The 15,824-nt window shown below is 43.1% G+C and overlaps 1 protein-coding gene across 1 annotated transcript in view; it reads right to left on the reverse strand.

Moving 5' to 3' along the window:
• Positions 1-15,824, reverse strand: part of ARHGAP19 (Rho GTPase activating protein 19) — a 73,704-nt gene that overhangs the window by 38,222 nt on the left and 19,658 nt on the right. Inside the window, exons 2-4 of the mRNA XM_049790405.1 lie at positions 13,255-13,520; positions 11,263-11,343; positions 6,511-6,720 (exon numbers count right to left, since the gene is read on the reverse strand). Coding sequence (XP_049646362.1) covers positions 6,511-6,720; positions 11,263-11,343; positions 13,255-13,520 — 557 coding nt within the window. The remainder of the gene's footprint in view (positions 1-6,510; positions 6,721-11,262; positions 11,344-13,254; positions 13,521-15,824) is intronic.

Consider the following 15,824-nt stretch of genomic DNA (forward strand, 5'->3'; position numbering starts at 1 on the left):
ACCATAGAAAAACAAAACTCTGGGCTGAGAGATGCAGCCCAGCAGTAGAAAGCATACTTCATTCACATCTATGAGGCCATAAGTTTAATTCCTGGAACCCCTGCCAGGAAAAAAATAAATAAATAAAGACACAAAATCCAATGAAAAATGCTTATGATGGGGCCGGGAAGGTGGCGCTGGAGATAAGGTGTCTGCCTTGTAAGCGCTACCAAGGAACGGACCGCGGTTCGATCCCCCGGCGTCCCATATGGTCCCCCCAAGCCAGGGGCGATTTCTGAGCACATAGCCAGGAGTAACCCCTGAGCGTCAAACGGGTGTGGCCCAAAAACCAAAAAAAAAAAAAAAAAAAAAGAAAAATGCTTATGATATGATTAGATTCTCCCAAAGGAAATATACCAATGGCCATAAGCATTCATGCGTCAGTAACAGTAAAATGTAACTGGAGGAAGAGCTCAACAGGCTGAGCAAATGGTTTACATGAAGGTGACCCAGTTGCTCAGTTTTGATCGTGTACTATATGGTCTCCTGAGCACAGAACCAAGAGCAAGTCCTTATCACAGAGCCAGAGTATCTACCAAGCACCAATAGGTATAGAAACCAAAAACGAGAGAAAGAGAGACAGACAGGGAGACACAGAGAGAGAGAGAGAGAGAGAGAGAGAGAGAGAGAGAGAGACAGACAGACAGACAGACAGACAGACAGAGACAGAGACAGAGACAGAGACAGAGAGACAGAGAAAGAGAGAGAAAGCCATTGTCTATTAAAATTTTTCAAACTGGGGGCCAGCGCGGAGGCGCTAGAGGTAAGGAGCCTGCCTTGCCTGCGCTAGCCTAGGACGGACAGCGGTTCGATCCCCGGGCGTCCCATATGGTCCCCCATGCCAGGAGCGACTTCTGAGCACACAGCCAGGAGTAACCCCTGAGCGTCACCGGGTGTGGCCCAAAACAAACAAACAAAAATATTTTCAAACTGGGTTGTCTAATAAAAATTTTAAAACTGGGGCCTGGAGAGATAGCACAGCAGCATTTGCCTTGCAAGCAGCCGATCCAGGACCAAAAGTGGTTGGTTCGAATCCCCGTGTCCCATATGGTCCCCTGTGCCTGCCAGGAGCTATTTCTGAGCAGACAGCCAGGAGTAACCCCTGAGCACCGCCAGGTGTGGCCCAAAAACCAAAAAAAAAAAAAAATTAAAACTGGGGCCAGTGAGGTGGCACTAGAGGTAAGGTGTCTGCCTTGCAAGCGCCAGCCAAGGAAGGACCTTGGTTCGATCCCCCAACATCCCATATGGTCCCCCCAAGCCAGGGGCAATTTCTGAGCGCTTAGCCAGGGGTAATCCCAGAGCCTCAATCGGGTGTGGCCCCCAAAACAAAAAAAATAAAAAATAAAAAATAATAAATTTAAAACTGGGGCCAAAGAGATAGCATGAAGGTAAGGTGTTTGCCTTGCATGTAGAAGGTTGGTGGTTCCAATCCCAGCATCCCATATGGTCCCCTGAGACTGCCAGGAGCGATTTCTGAGTGTAGAGCCAAAAGTAACCCCTGAGCGCTGCCGGGTGTGACCCAAAAACAAAAACAAAAACAAAAATTTTTAAAACTGGGCCGGAGTGGTGACACAAGCGGTAGGGTGTTTGTTTGCCTTGCACATGCAGACCTAGGACGAACCGCAGTTCAATGCCCTGGCACCCCATATGGTCTCCCAAGCCAGGAGCGATTTCTGAGTGCATAGCCAAGAGTAATCCTTGAGCATCACAGGTGTGGCTCAAAAAAAATTTTTTTTAGGGGCTGGAGAGATAGCATGGAGGTAAAGCGTTTGCCTTTCATGCAAGAGGTCATCGGTTCGAATCCCAGCGTCCCATATGGTCCCCTGTGCCTGCCAGGAGCAATTTCTGAGCATGGAGCCAGGAGTAACCCCTGAGCATTGCCGGGTGTGACCCAAAAAAAAAAAAAATTTTTTTTAAACTAACAATAGCAAGCATTGGTAAACATGAGAAAATTAGGGCCAGTTGTTTTACAGAAAAAAATTGTTGTTCCTTTTAAAAAGATAAGGAAAATAATAACTTTTATGTGGGTTAGCATGAGGAAATTTTATTTTCTTGCTCCTCTGTTGAGTTAATATGGTGCATTAATGTGGTTAATGTAGTATGTGAAATTCTTCTCACCCTTCTCTCAGAATTCGTTACTCTTTGACATCATATTGAGGTGTGGCACAGCTACAGCATTTCATAAACTGCTGATAACTGGGAGAGATTTTTGTTTTCAGTTTCATAATAACAAGGAGTAGTTTCCAGGAATATTACCTGCCTTTCCTAATCCTAGAGTGATTATTAAGGTCAAATAACTTTTTTAAAATAACACACTTAGGGCCTGGAGAGATAGATAACACAGCCATAGGGCAATTGCCTTGCATTGAGCTGGATTTGATTCCCGGCACCCATATGGTCCCCAGCCTGCCAGGGGCAATTTCTGAGTGCAGAGCCAGGAGTAATCCCTGAGCACTGCTGGGTATGGCCCAACAACCAATCAATCAATTAATCAATAAATAAATAAAGTTTAAAAAATAATATAACACACTTTAATAATTTTCAGATCTTTGTCATTATTTCCCATATGCCTATCAATATCTTTTGAAATTTCAACTGTGATGTTATACAATATTTCCTCATTTGTTTCATCTGTATTGCTGATGTGCTTAATATACTAAAAATCTAATCTTAGCCAGAAATGCAATGGAGCTCTTGCCTTACATCTATGAGGCCCTTGGTTAAACTTCCAACACAGGAGGGAAAAAGTACAATCTTATTAAATTTTAGAAGTCAGAATTAAAATTTTCAAGTAATAAAAATTATTTAAAAGAAAAAAGTCTTGGGGGCAGAGAGGCAGAAGAAGTAAAGCCACGCATGTAGTCAACCCCAGTTTGATTCCTGAGCCTCATTGCCAGGAGTGATCTCTGAGCAGAGAGCCAGGTATAGTCCCAAAACATTTTATTATTTTTCCTTAAAATTAGAAGTAGGCATGGGGCTGGAGCTATAGCATAGCAGTAGGGTATTTGTTTTGCACGTGACCAATCTAGGACAGACCTTGGTTCGATTTCCAGCGTCCCATATGGTACCCCGAGCCAGGAATGATGTCTGAGCACAAAGTCAGGTGTAACCCGTGAGCGTCACAGAGTGTGGCCCAAAATAGCAAAAATGAAAAAAAAATTAAAAGTGGGCAGGAAAGACAGTACACAAGTGGTTATAATGCTTGCCTTGAATGAAACTGACTCTAGTTCAATCGTTGGCATTACCTGCAGTCTTCCGAGGACCATCAGCATGCTCAGGAACTCTGAGCATGGAGCCAGGAGCAGCCTTGAGCACTGCCAGATGTGGTCCCAAAACCAAAAATAAAATAAAGTTAGAAAAAAAATATGTCAGAGATAGGTTTCAAGTGGTAGAGAAAATGCCTGGCATGTTAGGCATGGATTCCATGTCTGGAACTGCTGGGTGTGACCAGTCATGACTCTGGTTGCCATTTACTGCAACAGTAACAAACAATGAGGAAAAAGATGTTTGAGGGATATAGCTCTTTGGAAGAGCACAGACCTTATGTGGTTCGATCCCTGATACCACAAAAATATAGAAGAGCTGGAGAGATTGCTCCATAGGCTGAGCTCATGGTTTCTATGTGGGAGGGCTGGGTTTGAGCTCCAGTGGTACCACATGGTCCCCTGAGCACACTCTAAGCATAGAACCAGGTTGGAGTAGCCCTGAGCATCACTGGGTATAACACAAAAACCAAAAAAAAAAAGAAGAGGAAAATACTTAATGACAAGAGATGTAATATGAGGAGCTGGAGCAATAGCAAAACAGGTAGGATGTTTGCCTTGAATGCAACAGACTGGATTAAATCCTTAGCATCCTATATGGCCCCCAAATATATCAGGAATGACTCCTTTGTGCAGAGCCAGGAGTAACACCTCAGTGCCACCAGCTCCACCCACCCAGTAAGAGAGAAAAAGAGAGGGGGGGGGTGAGAGAGAGAGACTTAATCTGAATTCTGATGCTAAGCACACTTAATAACAGAACATTTTCTTATGGCCCCCATATGGGCCGATAACGCCACATGGCATTGCTCCTTGTTTGCATAGGCACATTAAAATGGGAAAATATTTTACATACAAATAAGTTCTTATCTAATAGAGATTGGAATACACAAATCTCGTAGTACAATGAGACCTTACACCCTGAACATTGATATAATGACCTGGCACAGGCCTCAGAAAAATGGACATCCTCCATTCACCCCTGAACCAGGGAAGCTATCTACGAAACATCAAAGGTTTTTTATAACAACACCTGGAAGCAATTCTCTACCAGGGAAGACCCTACCACTGCTTTGACATCGACCTGCTCAAAAGAGACTTCCCTTAACACTAAGAAGACTTGACAACAACGACGACCTGCTTACAGGACAGGGATCTCTGCATTGCCCTTTAATTGTGAGATGAAACGAGAGGACGCTCTGCACCATCCTGACTGCAATGTAGGATATGCAGATTCCAGGATCTTTAATACAGAAACATGATACCAACAACAGAGACTGTGTGAAAAATAAAAGTATTGGCACTAGAGACAATGACCTGGATTGGACAACCTAGTTTGCCTGGAGCCTAGAGTTGGTCTTATGCCAGGAAAACTCAGGGGTAGGGTCTCCTTGTATTTAGGCCAAGGCTTTTCCTTTCCATGTCCCTCATATTTTGGTGAGCCTATGCAAACAATAATTGCCACTCTAACACCGTTTTTACTGTGCTCCTTTGACTCTAATTCTTAGAACAAACAACCCACTTAAACTTTTGAGGTTAACCTAAACTAATATGCATGTGCGTGGAAATGTAAAAAAGTATTTAGCCTTCAATGTTTAAGGAGTTACATAAGTTTTATGGCTTTAGATTGTTTTGTGTGCTGCTAAGAAATATTATGTACACAATCTGGGGACTTGAGGGACAAAGTAATTATACATGGGTTCTGTTTTTATTTTTCTTTTTTTTGTTTTGTTTTTTGTTTTTTGGGCCACACCTGGCGGTGCTCAGGGGTTACTCCTGGCTGTCTGCTCAGAAATAGCTCCTGGCAGGCACGGGGACCATATGGGACACCGGGATTCGAACCAATCACCTTTGGTCCTGGATCGGCTGCTTGCAAGGCAAACGCCGCCGCTGTGCTATCTCTCCGGGCCCTGTTTTTATTTTTCTTAATGTTCTTTGACTGAAAGTTCAAAGTTAAGATATCAGCAATGGGACTACTGAAAATTCTGTTTATGAGTGATTGTCCTTCCACTGTAACTTTACCTTGTTCTCTTTCTTTGCATCTTTGTTCTCATAATTAAAATAAAAAATTAATAAATTAAAAAATATAACAGAACATTTATGCAAGGATGAATTCCCTACTACATATGCAGAAAAAGAATGAAAAGACCATGAGCTGAAAATGGAACATTCTCCAAGATTCAGTAATTAAAAAATAAGAAAATCAAAACCATGTATAAAGAACCCTACATCACCTCATAAAAGGGGAAAATATAGGAGGCTGGAGTGATAGTATAATGAGTAGGGCACTTATTTTGTTTTGTTTTGCCTTTTTTTTTTTTTTTTTTGGTTCACACCCGGCAGTGCTCAGGGGTTACTCCTGGCTCTCCGCTCAGAAATCACTCCTCGCAGGCTTGGGGGACCATATGGGATGCCGGGATTCGAACCACCGTCCTTCTGCATGCAAGGCAAATGCTCTACCTACATGCTATCTCTTCAGCCCTTTGTTTTGCTTTTTTGGGCCACACCCAGTGACGCTCAGAGGTTACTCCTGGCTATACGCTCAGAAATCGCTCCTGGCTTGGGGAGACTATATGGGCCACCGGGGAATCAAACCGTGGTCCGACCTAGTCTAGAGTGGGCAAGGCAGACACCTTATCCCTGGAGCCACCGCTCCAGCCCCGGGCACTCGTTTTGCATGCAGCTGTCCTAGACTCAATCCCCAGCATCCCATATAGTCCCTGAGCACTGCCAGAAATAATCCCTTAGTTCAAAGCCAAAAGTAACTTCTAAACTCTATTTGGTGTGGCCCAGGTCCACCCAAAAAAAAAAAAAAAAAAAACACGAAGAAGTTAATTTAAAGAGAAACATAGTGGGGCCAGAGAGAGAGCATAGCAGTAGGGTGTTTGCTTTGCATGTGGCTGACCCAGGACAGACTTGGGTTTGATCCCCAGCATCCCATATGATCCCCCAAGCCTGTCAGAAGTGATTTGTGAGTGTAGAGCCAGGAGTAAACCCTGAGCACCACTGGGTGTGGCCCAAAGCCAAATAAAAAAGAGAGAGAAAAATAGTTAATCAAATTTAAGTAGCAAATACTAGAATGCAGATATATCAGAGTTTTAAGTAATGTTAGCAAAGTAGCTGCTATGTATTACATATACTAGAAAATGCCAATGACCTTACCAAATTGAAATACATGTAATTACTTGTCCTTCTCAGCTTCCATACTCACCAGCAATTTTGAGGTGGGCATGGAAATGTTTATGTGTCAGCAACGGCTCAGGTAACTCTCCTAAAAACATCTTCAGCAAGGTGGCGACATCATTGGAGTGAAACTCCCCTGATTCCAAGTCAATGTCAGTTCCGTTATTGAGAGCGTCCCTTAAAATCTGCTGCCGGACACTGTTCCCTGGGACTCTGAACAAACCCTCTACTCGCAAATCTGTTTAACAGAAAGGAAAACAGAGGACAAACAAAAAGGAGTCATGTAAAACAAAGTACAATTCAAATATGTCAGCTAAAAAATACACCCCATTTGAAAACCCTTTTACAAAGATCTTAAAAGAGTTTTTTGACTTTTCATTGGCATAGGTTGTTGCTTTTCTTTCTTTCTTTCTTTCTTTTTTTTTTTTTTTTTTTGGTTTTTGGTTTTGGGGCCACACCCAGTGGCTTCAGGGGTTACTCCTGGCTATGCACTCAGAAATCACTTCTGGCAGGCACTGGCCACTATAGAGATGCTGGGGATTGAACCCAGGTCTGTCCTGGGTAAGCCACATGCAAGGCAAACACCCTACCACTGTGCTATCCCTCTTGGGGTAGTTTTGATTCTGCTAACCCCAGATATCTCCCAAAGTGAAAGATGGTTGTCACAGGAGTCAATCTCCTGAGGCACACCTGAAAACTCACTGTAACCTGGCCACAATGACCTTAAGATATAAACTGATGGGGCCGGAGAGATAGCACAGCAGCATTTGACTTGCAAGCAGCCGACCCAGGACCTAAGGTGGTTAGTTCGAATCCCGGTGTCCCAATTGGTCCCCCGTGCCTGCCAGGAGCTATTTCTGAGCAGATAGCCAGGAGTAACCACTGAGCACCGTAAGATATGGTCCAAACCGTCCCCCCATGGGGTCAGAGAGATATCATGGAGATAAGGCGTTTGTTTGCCTTGCATGCAGAAGGATGGTGGTTCGAATCCTGGTATCCCATAAGATCCCCCAAGCCTGTCAGGAGCGATTTCTGAGCATAGAGCCAGGAGTAACCCGAGCACTGCCAGGTGTGACTCAAAAACCAAAAAAAAATAAATAAATAAACTGAGAGAAAAAAAAAAGAAACTGAGGGGCCAGAGCAATAGCACAGCAGTAGGGCGTTTGCCTTGCACGAAGCTGACCCAGGACAGACCTGGGTTCAATCCCTGGCATTCCATATGGTCTCCCAAGCCAGGAGCTATCTCTGAGCGCATAGCTCAGTAACCCGTGAACATCACCGGGTGTAGCCCAAAACTAAAATAAATAAATAAATAAAATAATAAATAAACTGGAAAAAGGTTAAAAAAAAAACTTCTTGAAAGTTCCTTCCTGGGCCGGAGAGATAGAATGGAGGTAAGGGCATTTTCCTTGCATGCAGAAGAATGTAGGTTCGAATCCCAGCATCGCATATGGTCCCCCGAGCCTGCCAGGAGTGATTTCTGAGCATAGAACCAGTAGTAGCCCCTGAGCACTGCCAGGTGTGACCCAAAAACAAACAAATAAAAAAGAAAAAAAAAAGGAGGTTCCTTCCCTTCCTTGATCATCTCAGACTTTGCTCACAGGACTAAATTCATCTGAGAAGGTGTATTACTCCTATAAATGGCTTCTGAGTGCAAAAAATCAAAAATCCCTCACTGTCCCAGCTGTAAACTATCAAATTTTTTTTGGAGGGGGACTTGGGGCCACATCCAGTGGTGCTCAGGGATTACTTCTGACTCTTCGCTCAGAAATTACTTCTGATAATGCTCAGGGGAACAATATGGGAAGCCAGGCTTGAACCCTGGTCATCCATGTTCAAGGCAAACACCCTACCCGCTATACTATCACTCCAGCCAGTCAGATCTTCTTTAGTCTGAAATTCTCAGAATTTACGGTCATCCTAACTAAACTTCTAACCCTCTAGTCAGTTTCTAAGCTAATCTAAGGAGAATGAAACAATATTAGATGGAATATTAGAATGAAACAATATTAGTCTTGGTTTGATCTGGAAATGTGAGAACTTACATTTCAAACTTGAGTATATTTGGGAGTCACAGGGATAGTACAGTGAGTGGGTAGGGCGCTTATCTTGCATGCAGCTGAACCAGGTTCAATCCCTGGCAGCCCAGATGGTCTCCTAAGCCCCACAAGAAGTGATTCCTAAGCACAGATCCATTAAATAAGCCCTGAGTACATCCAGATGTAGCCCCAAAAACTCAAGCATAAGTACACCTTGGTATAGCCTCCAAACCCAAGGGTCCAAGTTCAAATGCTGACAGGGTTAGGCAGGAAAAGGTAAAAGAACAAATCAGAATCATAATAAACTGGGCCACACCTGGCACTGCTGAGGGGCTCAAAAGTTTAGTTTAGTTTAGTTCTCAGGGGTCACTCCAGGTTTTGCTCTGAGGACCGTGATGCCCAGACGGAAGCTAGGCTTCCTGCATGCAAAGTATGTGCTCAGCCAGTTGAGTCCTCCCCAACCAATCATTGACTGCGGTTGCAGGGTTCACACCTCATAGTAGTGGTCATCCCAAGACCCAAGCACCAATGAGCGATATTTCATGTTCAGCTGGCAGTGCTGCAGACACTTTAAAATGTCAAGGATCAAACACAAGGTTTCACATAAGCAAAACATGACATATGCCCTGACTCTTGAGACACACTGCCAGTCAATTAATTTTATTGCTATTTAATCCTATGCCAACTAGACATAAATGTAGGGCCCAGAAATGTAGCTTAGTATTTGAGAACATGCCTTGCATGTGTGAGGTACAATCTCAACCCCAGCACCTCAAAAAAGGGAAGAAAGGGGCCGGGCGGTGGCGCTAAAGGTAAGGTGCCTGCCTTGCCTTCGCTAGCCTTGGACAGACCGCGGTTCGATCCCCCAAGCCAGGAGCAACTTCTGAGCACATAGCCAGGAGTAACCCCTGAGCGTTACCGGGTGTGGCCCAAAAACCAAAAAAAAAAAAAAAAAAAAAAAAGGGAAGAAAAAAAAAAGAAGAACAGGAACTGAAGAGAGCATATAGCAAGAAACAGAGAGGGCACTTGCCTTGCACTTGGTATCCCATGTTAATCCCCAGCATCCCACATGGTCCCCTAAGCCCACCAGGAATGGTTCTTGAGTGCAATGTTAGGAGTAACTACTGAGCACCACCAGGTGTGACCCCAAAATGGAACGAAAAATAATAAAAATTAATTTTAAAACAAATTAAAATAATATAGATGACCATCAGTTTATAACCTAGGATCTTGCTCTGAGCACAGTCCCACAAAATAAGTCACAAATGTTCACAATAAATGTATCCACATAAAGCACATAATTCACATGCTGTGCCAAACCACTTAGAACGATAACATAATCAACATGCATATGATATGAACCTGGGCCTGTCACATGCAGAGCACCTACTCAGCTTGGTGAGCTATCTCTCCAGCCCCTGTACCTGCATGTTCAAAGGCAGTTCAGGACCTAGGAGCTTCTGGGACCATAGCTTTAGCCAAGTCTTCCATAACAGTCTCATCATTTTCTATTATAAAACAGGACACTGCAATGACAGCACGAACCACTTCAATTTTTTTTTTTTACTTCTGCAGATGGTAAGACAACTTCTCCAGTATTAAATGGGCTGGAAAATTAATTTAATGGAAAAGAACACATGGTACTATGAACAAGAAAAAATGAAATAGGAATTGAAACTATATTCCAATCATAGAATTTCAGAGATCTAAGTATCTTTGGTGAGGAGCCTGTAGCACAGCGGCAGGGCATTTGCCTTGCACACAGCTCACCTGGGATGAACCAGGGTTTGATTCCCAGCATCCTATATGGTCCTCCGAGCCTTTCAGGAGTGATTTCTGAACAAAAAGCCAGGAGTAACCCCTGAGTTCACTGGGCATGGCCCAAAAACAAACAAGCAAAAAAAGTATATTTGGTGACCAAACAATCAATCATCAGGAACAATATATTTTTTCCAGAATAGCTCCCTAAGCAAAAAAGGAAAAGTATGATTTCAGGGCCAGAGCGAGAGAGTAGAATATTTGCCTTGCACATGGCCAACATAGGTTCAGTCCCAGGCATCCCATGTGGTCCTGAACCTGCCATAATTTCTTTTTTTGGGGGGGAGGGTGGGCCTCTTGATTTTTGGGTCACACCTGGCAGTGCTCACGGGTTACTACTGGTTTTGTGCTCAAAAATTGCTCCTGGTAAGCATAGGGGACCATATGGGATGCCAGGATTCGAACCACCACCAGTCCTAAATCAGCTGCAAGCAAGACAAACGCCCTACCACTGTGCTGTGCTCTCTCTCCAGTCCCCCCTTTTTTTTTCCTGCCATAATTCTGAGCATAGAGCCAGGAATCATCCTTGAGAGTCACTGGATGTAGCCCAAAAACAAAAAGAAGAAAAAGAAAAGAAAAATGTGATTTAATAAAACAAATCACAAGGTAAGAGAAATTCAATTTAGAATCATGTCACCTGAAATTATCATTGATTTGTATTGTGGGAATGATTAACTGGTACCTACTAACTCAAGGAAGTTGCTTTCAATATAAAGTTCTAAATAAACAAAAATCAACAAGGGGTCAGAGTGCTACTTCAGTGGGTAGGGTGCTTGCCTTCCACACACTCAACACACATTTGATTCCAACACCCTGTATGGCCCTCCCAAATCCCCCCCAGGAGTGATCCCTCAGCAGAGTTAGGAGTGAGTCCTGAATATTCCCAGGTATTACCCCAAAACAAAAAACAATGAAATTCTTACTTTTGTGTAAATATTCAATCAGCTGACATATCTGAGCAATGCCTTCCTCTGTCAATGGGGATCCAAATACTACTCCTTTTTCTGAAAAACAAACAAGAAACATGATAGGTTGGTGCATATAATATTTTTCACAAGTAATAGAAAATCATTAGCAACCAAAGAATCCTTTATTGAAAGTCAACAAATGTCACAGGATCAATAAAAAAATCCTTAGTGCTGGCAGTGTCCAGACTAGAGAAACAACAAATCTTTTTTTTTTTTTTGCGGGGGGGGGGGCCACACCCGGCATTGCTCAGGGGTTACTCCTGGCTGTCTGCTCAGAAATAGCTCCTGGCAGGCACGGGGGACCATATGGGACGCCAGGATTCGAACCAACCACCTTTGGTCCTGGATCGGCTGCTTGTAAGGCAAATGCCGCTGTGCTATCTCTCTGGGCCCAAAAAACAACAAATCTTAATCAGAACTCGAGTGCTTAATATCAGACTGTAGATTTCATGAAGATAAAGACCCTCTTACATTGTAACTGCTTACAATAGTTCATTTAAAAGCAAACAAAAATTAAAATGTAGGCTCAGTTTACTCTGGAATCATCTACCTCCCTACTTGGGGTATGTAATCTCTTTCTTTTACATTACTGCATGCTCTCTCTCTTTTTCTATCTCTTTCTTTCTCTTTCACTTTCTCTTTCTCTTTTCTTCTTCTCTCTCCTCTCTTTCTCTCTGTCTCATACTTTCAAAATAAAACGACTTAACTTCAAATAAAACAGGGGCCTGTGTGAAGTGTAGTGGGCACAGTGCTTGCCTTGGACAAGGTCAACTCAGGTTTGTCCTGAGCACCCCTGGGTATGACCCCACAACAAACAAACAAACAAACAAACAGGATTTAGTCATTGTCAAAGATTATTCACTACAGCTAATACGGGGTTTGGTCTGTTTACCTTATTTTAAACTTTAATGATTTCCTCATATTTCATAAAATAAAACTCTTTAATGGGGGGGCTGGAGTGGTGGCGCAGTGACAGGGCATTTGCCTTGCATGCGGCTGACCTAAAACGGGCATGGTTTGATCCCAGGCATCCCATATGGTCCCCGAAGACAGGAATGATTTCTGAGAGCAGAGCCAGGAGTAACTACTGAGTGTCACAGGGTGTGGCCCCCCAAAAAAAATTTCTTTAATAGGGCCAAAGAAATAGTATAGGGTGTTAAGGTACTTGCCTCACTAATGGCTGACCCCAGTTCAATCCCTAGCACCACCTATGAGCCCTGAACACCACCAAGAGTGACCCTTGAAAAAGAGCCATGTATGACCCAAAATCAAAATAGGACCAAAAAATCTCATAGATATTATCAAAAGTATATACAATTTATTTTCTGGGAAGGCTTTTAGATTTTAGGGGTGATTTACAGGGATTTGTCTTATCTAAGCCTTTCATGGAATGAAAATATTTGAGAACTACTATCATGCAAATACTCAAATTTTCCTATTTCACTCTTGGTATTATGTAATTTTTTAAAATATTATTCTAGTACAATCTTTTTTTTTTGGGGGGGGTCACACTCGGCGGTGCTCAGGGGTTACTCCTGGCTGTCTGCTCAGAAATAGCTCCTGGCAGGCACGGGGGACCATATGGGACACGGGGATTCGAACCAACCACCTTTGGTCCTGGATAGGCTGCTTGCAAGGCAAACGCCACTGTGCTATCTCTCCAGGCCCATTCTAGTACAATCTTAATAAGACATGAGCTGTAAGGTATACCTAATAACTACCTAAACCTATCCAATATCTCTCTAAGTTCCTAAAGAACCTAATTGCTTTACTAGATTTATTTCTTCATCTATACTGATTTTGTAATACTTAATATTTACTACATAACCAAATGAAGAACAATGCTGTTCTTTAACAGTGACTCCAGAGCATAGAATGTTGGGCGTGAAGCTGGGGGGAGGGGGCACAAGACCTGCTCCCCCTTCCCAAACTCATTTCCTGGCCTACCCTTTCGCTTGAGAGTTATCAGAGACCGGAAGAATCCTGAGGCTGGGCCAGTGCCCCCAGGCAATTTGAGATCCACTTCGCCCATCAGCTGAGCCAACTCTGTCCCGGGTAGATCGATGAGTCTTGTGATATTGCTGACAACCAATTCCGTGAACATCTCCGGTTTCTCATGGCGGAGCTTCTCCACAAAAAAGTCAGGATTGAAAATGATGGGTTGACCCCGAAGGGACGAATCATTGCAGATGAGCAAACTGCAGATAGCATCACTGAAAAACCGGAAAAGAATAGAAGAGGTTTCATTTCTAGTGTGTTTCTCAATTATTTTCTGTGGGTGAATGTAAATACTGACTTTTCTTTGGTAGTACTCGGGGCCAGGTGATACTCCACTTCTGGCGATTCCCAGCCCAAAGACTCATGCCCAACTGGTACCACCAAAACCACTCTAGCAGCTCAGGATCCAAGAGGAGAGGAAGATCGAATTTAGGATTTCACCAATGTTCCACACTCCACTTTGGCTAATCCCCCATGCACTATATGCATTCCTTTTCTTTAGGCTAACATGTGAGAGCCATTGAGATAGGAGAAACCGTTATTACAAATGCATTGCATGTAGAAGGTCTGGATTCACTCCCCGAAGTACATGGTACCCTAGAGCAAGCAAAGGGCTGGCAGTGACCTCTAAGTACTGATAGGAGTAATTCTAAAGCAAAACAAACACACAACTAAAAAAATAAGTAAATAAATACTAATAACACTTGGGGCCCAGAGAGAGTACAGCAGGTTCCTGAAATCACCAGGAGCCCAGAGAGAGTAGTAGTACAGCAGGTTCCTGGAACCTGAGTACAGAACCAGGGGTAAGCCCTAAGCACAATGTGACCCAAAACAAATAAACATAATAAAATACCCTAATACTTGATCTGATGACTGCACAAAGACAACTCATACCTACCTAGATACTTAAGAATCATGTTCAATGATGAGATGTCAGCCACTCAGATATGAATGATCTAAATTTCTGTTTCAATCTCAAGCACAAAGATATAAAGTTTATAGCCTCCCAGGTCTAAGTAGTCACGTAGACCTGGGCTTCTTAAACTTTTTCCACTCTCAACTCCTTCTTACCAAGAAATGTAACATGGGGCAAGCATTGCCAGAAACACTCCAGATTCATTAAGAGGTTGGCTTTGAATTAATTTTGGTCATTACACTTTCAGAAACCTTTAAATGCTGCCAATTTTTTTTTTTTTTGCTACCCCCACATTGTTTCTGCAACCCACAACTTAAGAACCTAGAACAAAAACTGTCTCCTTATAAAAGAGTCAAGCCTTGGGTAGTTTTACTGTGGAGTTAGTGTAAAACATCAAACTTACAGGAGTTCCCTTTAACACAGCAATAGGCGCTCATGAAATGAAAACCTCCCTGAGAAAATACAGCCAGCACCAGAGTGCTGCCCACACAGTAATCCACTGCTGACAGTGAACATTCACATAGTCTCAAATGCCACAGAAACCATGTCATAGTTAACATGAGAATGTATCAGAGCTAAAGCTGTTCCTGAATTAAGCAGCAGACATTTTGGAGACATTTACTCTACCCAGTAGTCTGTGGTTCCTAGGTCCACACAGGCAGCTGATTCTTTACAAGCAGGACCCTTTAATTTGGCCAACTGCCTTGTGTTTCCTCCCTCATAACCAAGAAGCCTTTGTTAGAATAGGAAGCACAGATAGATAAAATATGCATCAACTTGGCCTTGCCCAGGTCTAGGAACAGGTTTTCCTAAATCTTCATTCTCAGTGCTTCTCACCCACCACTTGTCCATCTTTGCTAGACAGATTATGTCTTAAGGACAATTCTGTATTTTGTGGTAGGCTTGAGAGACCATGTGGGATGCCAGGGATTGAACCCCGTTGGCCGTGTGCAAGGCAAATGCCCTACTTCTGTGCTATCTCTCCAGCCTCCATAATTTTACACTTCAACCACTGAATAATACTAAGCAAGTATGATCTGCTAACCTCTATTTTTATTTTTTGGTCGGGGGTGGGTGCAGAAGGAGTCACACCTGGTTTAGTTACTCCTGGCTCTGTACTCAGACTCAGGGATCCCTCCTGGTGAGGCTCAGAAACCAGACAGAGTGCTGCAGATTGAACCACTGTACTATTGCTCCAACTACTGTTTGCCCCTAATTTTACTGGTTTTTCACTCATACATAACTGGCAAAGCTCCTTTTACTCATTTTTTTCACTGTTCTATATTTCCTAATGTCCAGCTACTATTCCTTTTACTTTTAACATACTACATATATATACACACAGATATATATATACATATACATATATATAAGCTTCATTATCCTATCTCCACATTTTTGTTTGTTTTTGGGCCACACCCAGCAGCACTCAGGGGTTATTCCTAGCTCTGTGCTAAAAAATTACTCCTGGCAGGCTCAGGGAATCATATGGGATGCCAGAGATTGAACCTGGGTTAGCCACTTAAAAGGCAAACACCCTACTGCTGCGCTATCACTATGACCATCCACATTTTCGTACTCAAAGGTTGCTCCCTCCTGGGGA

Source organism: Suncus etruscus, chromosome 17, assembly GCF_024139225.1.
Source record: "Suncus etruscus isolate mSunEtr1 chromosome 17, mSunEtr1.pri.cur, whole genome shotgun sequence".
NCBI lineage: Eukaryota > Metazoa > Chordata > Mammalia > Eulipotyphla > Soricidae > Suncus > Suncus etruscus.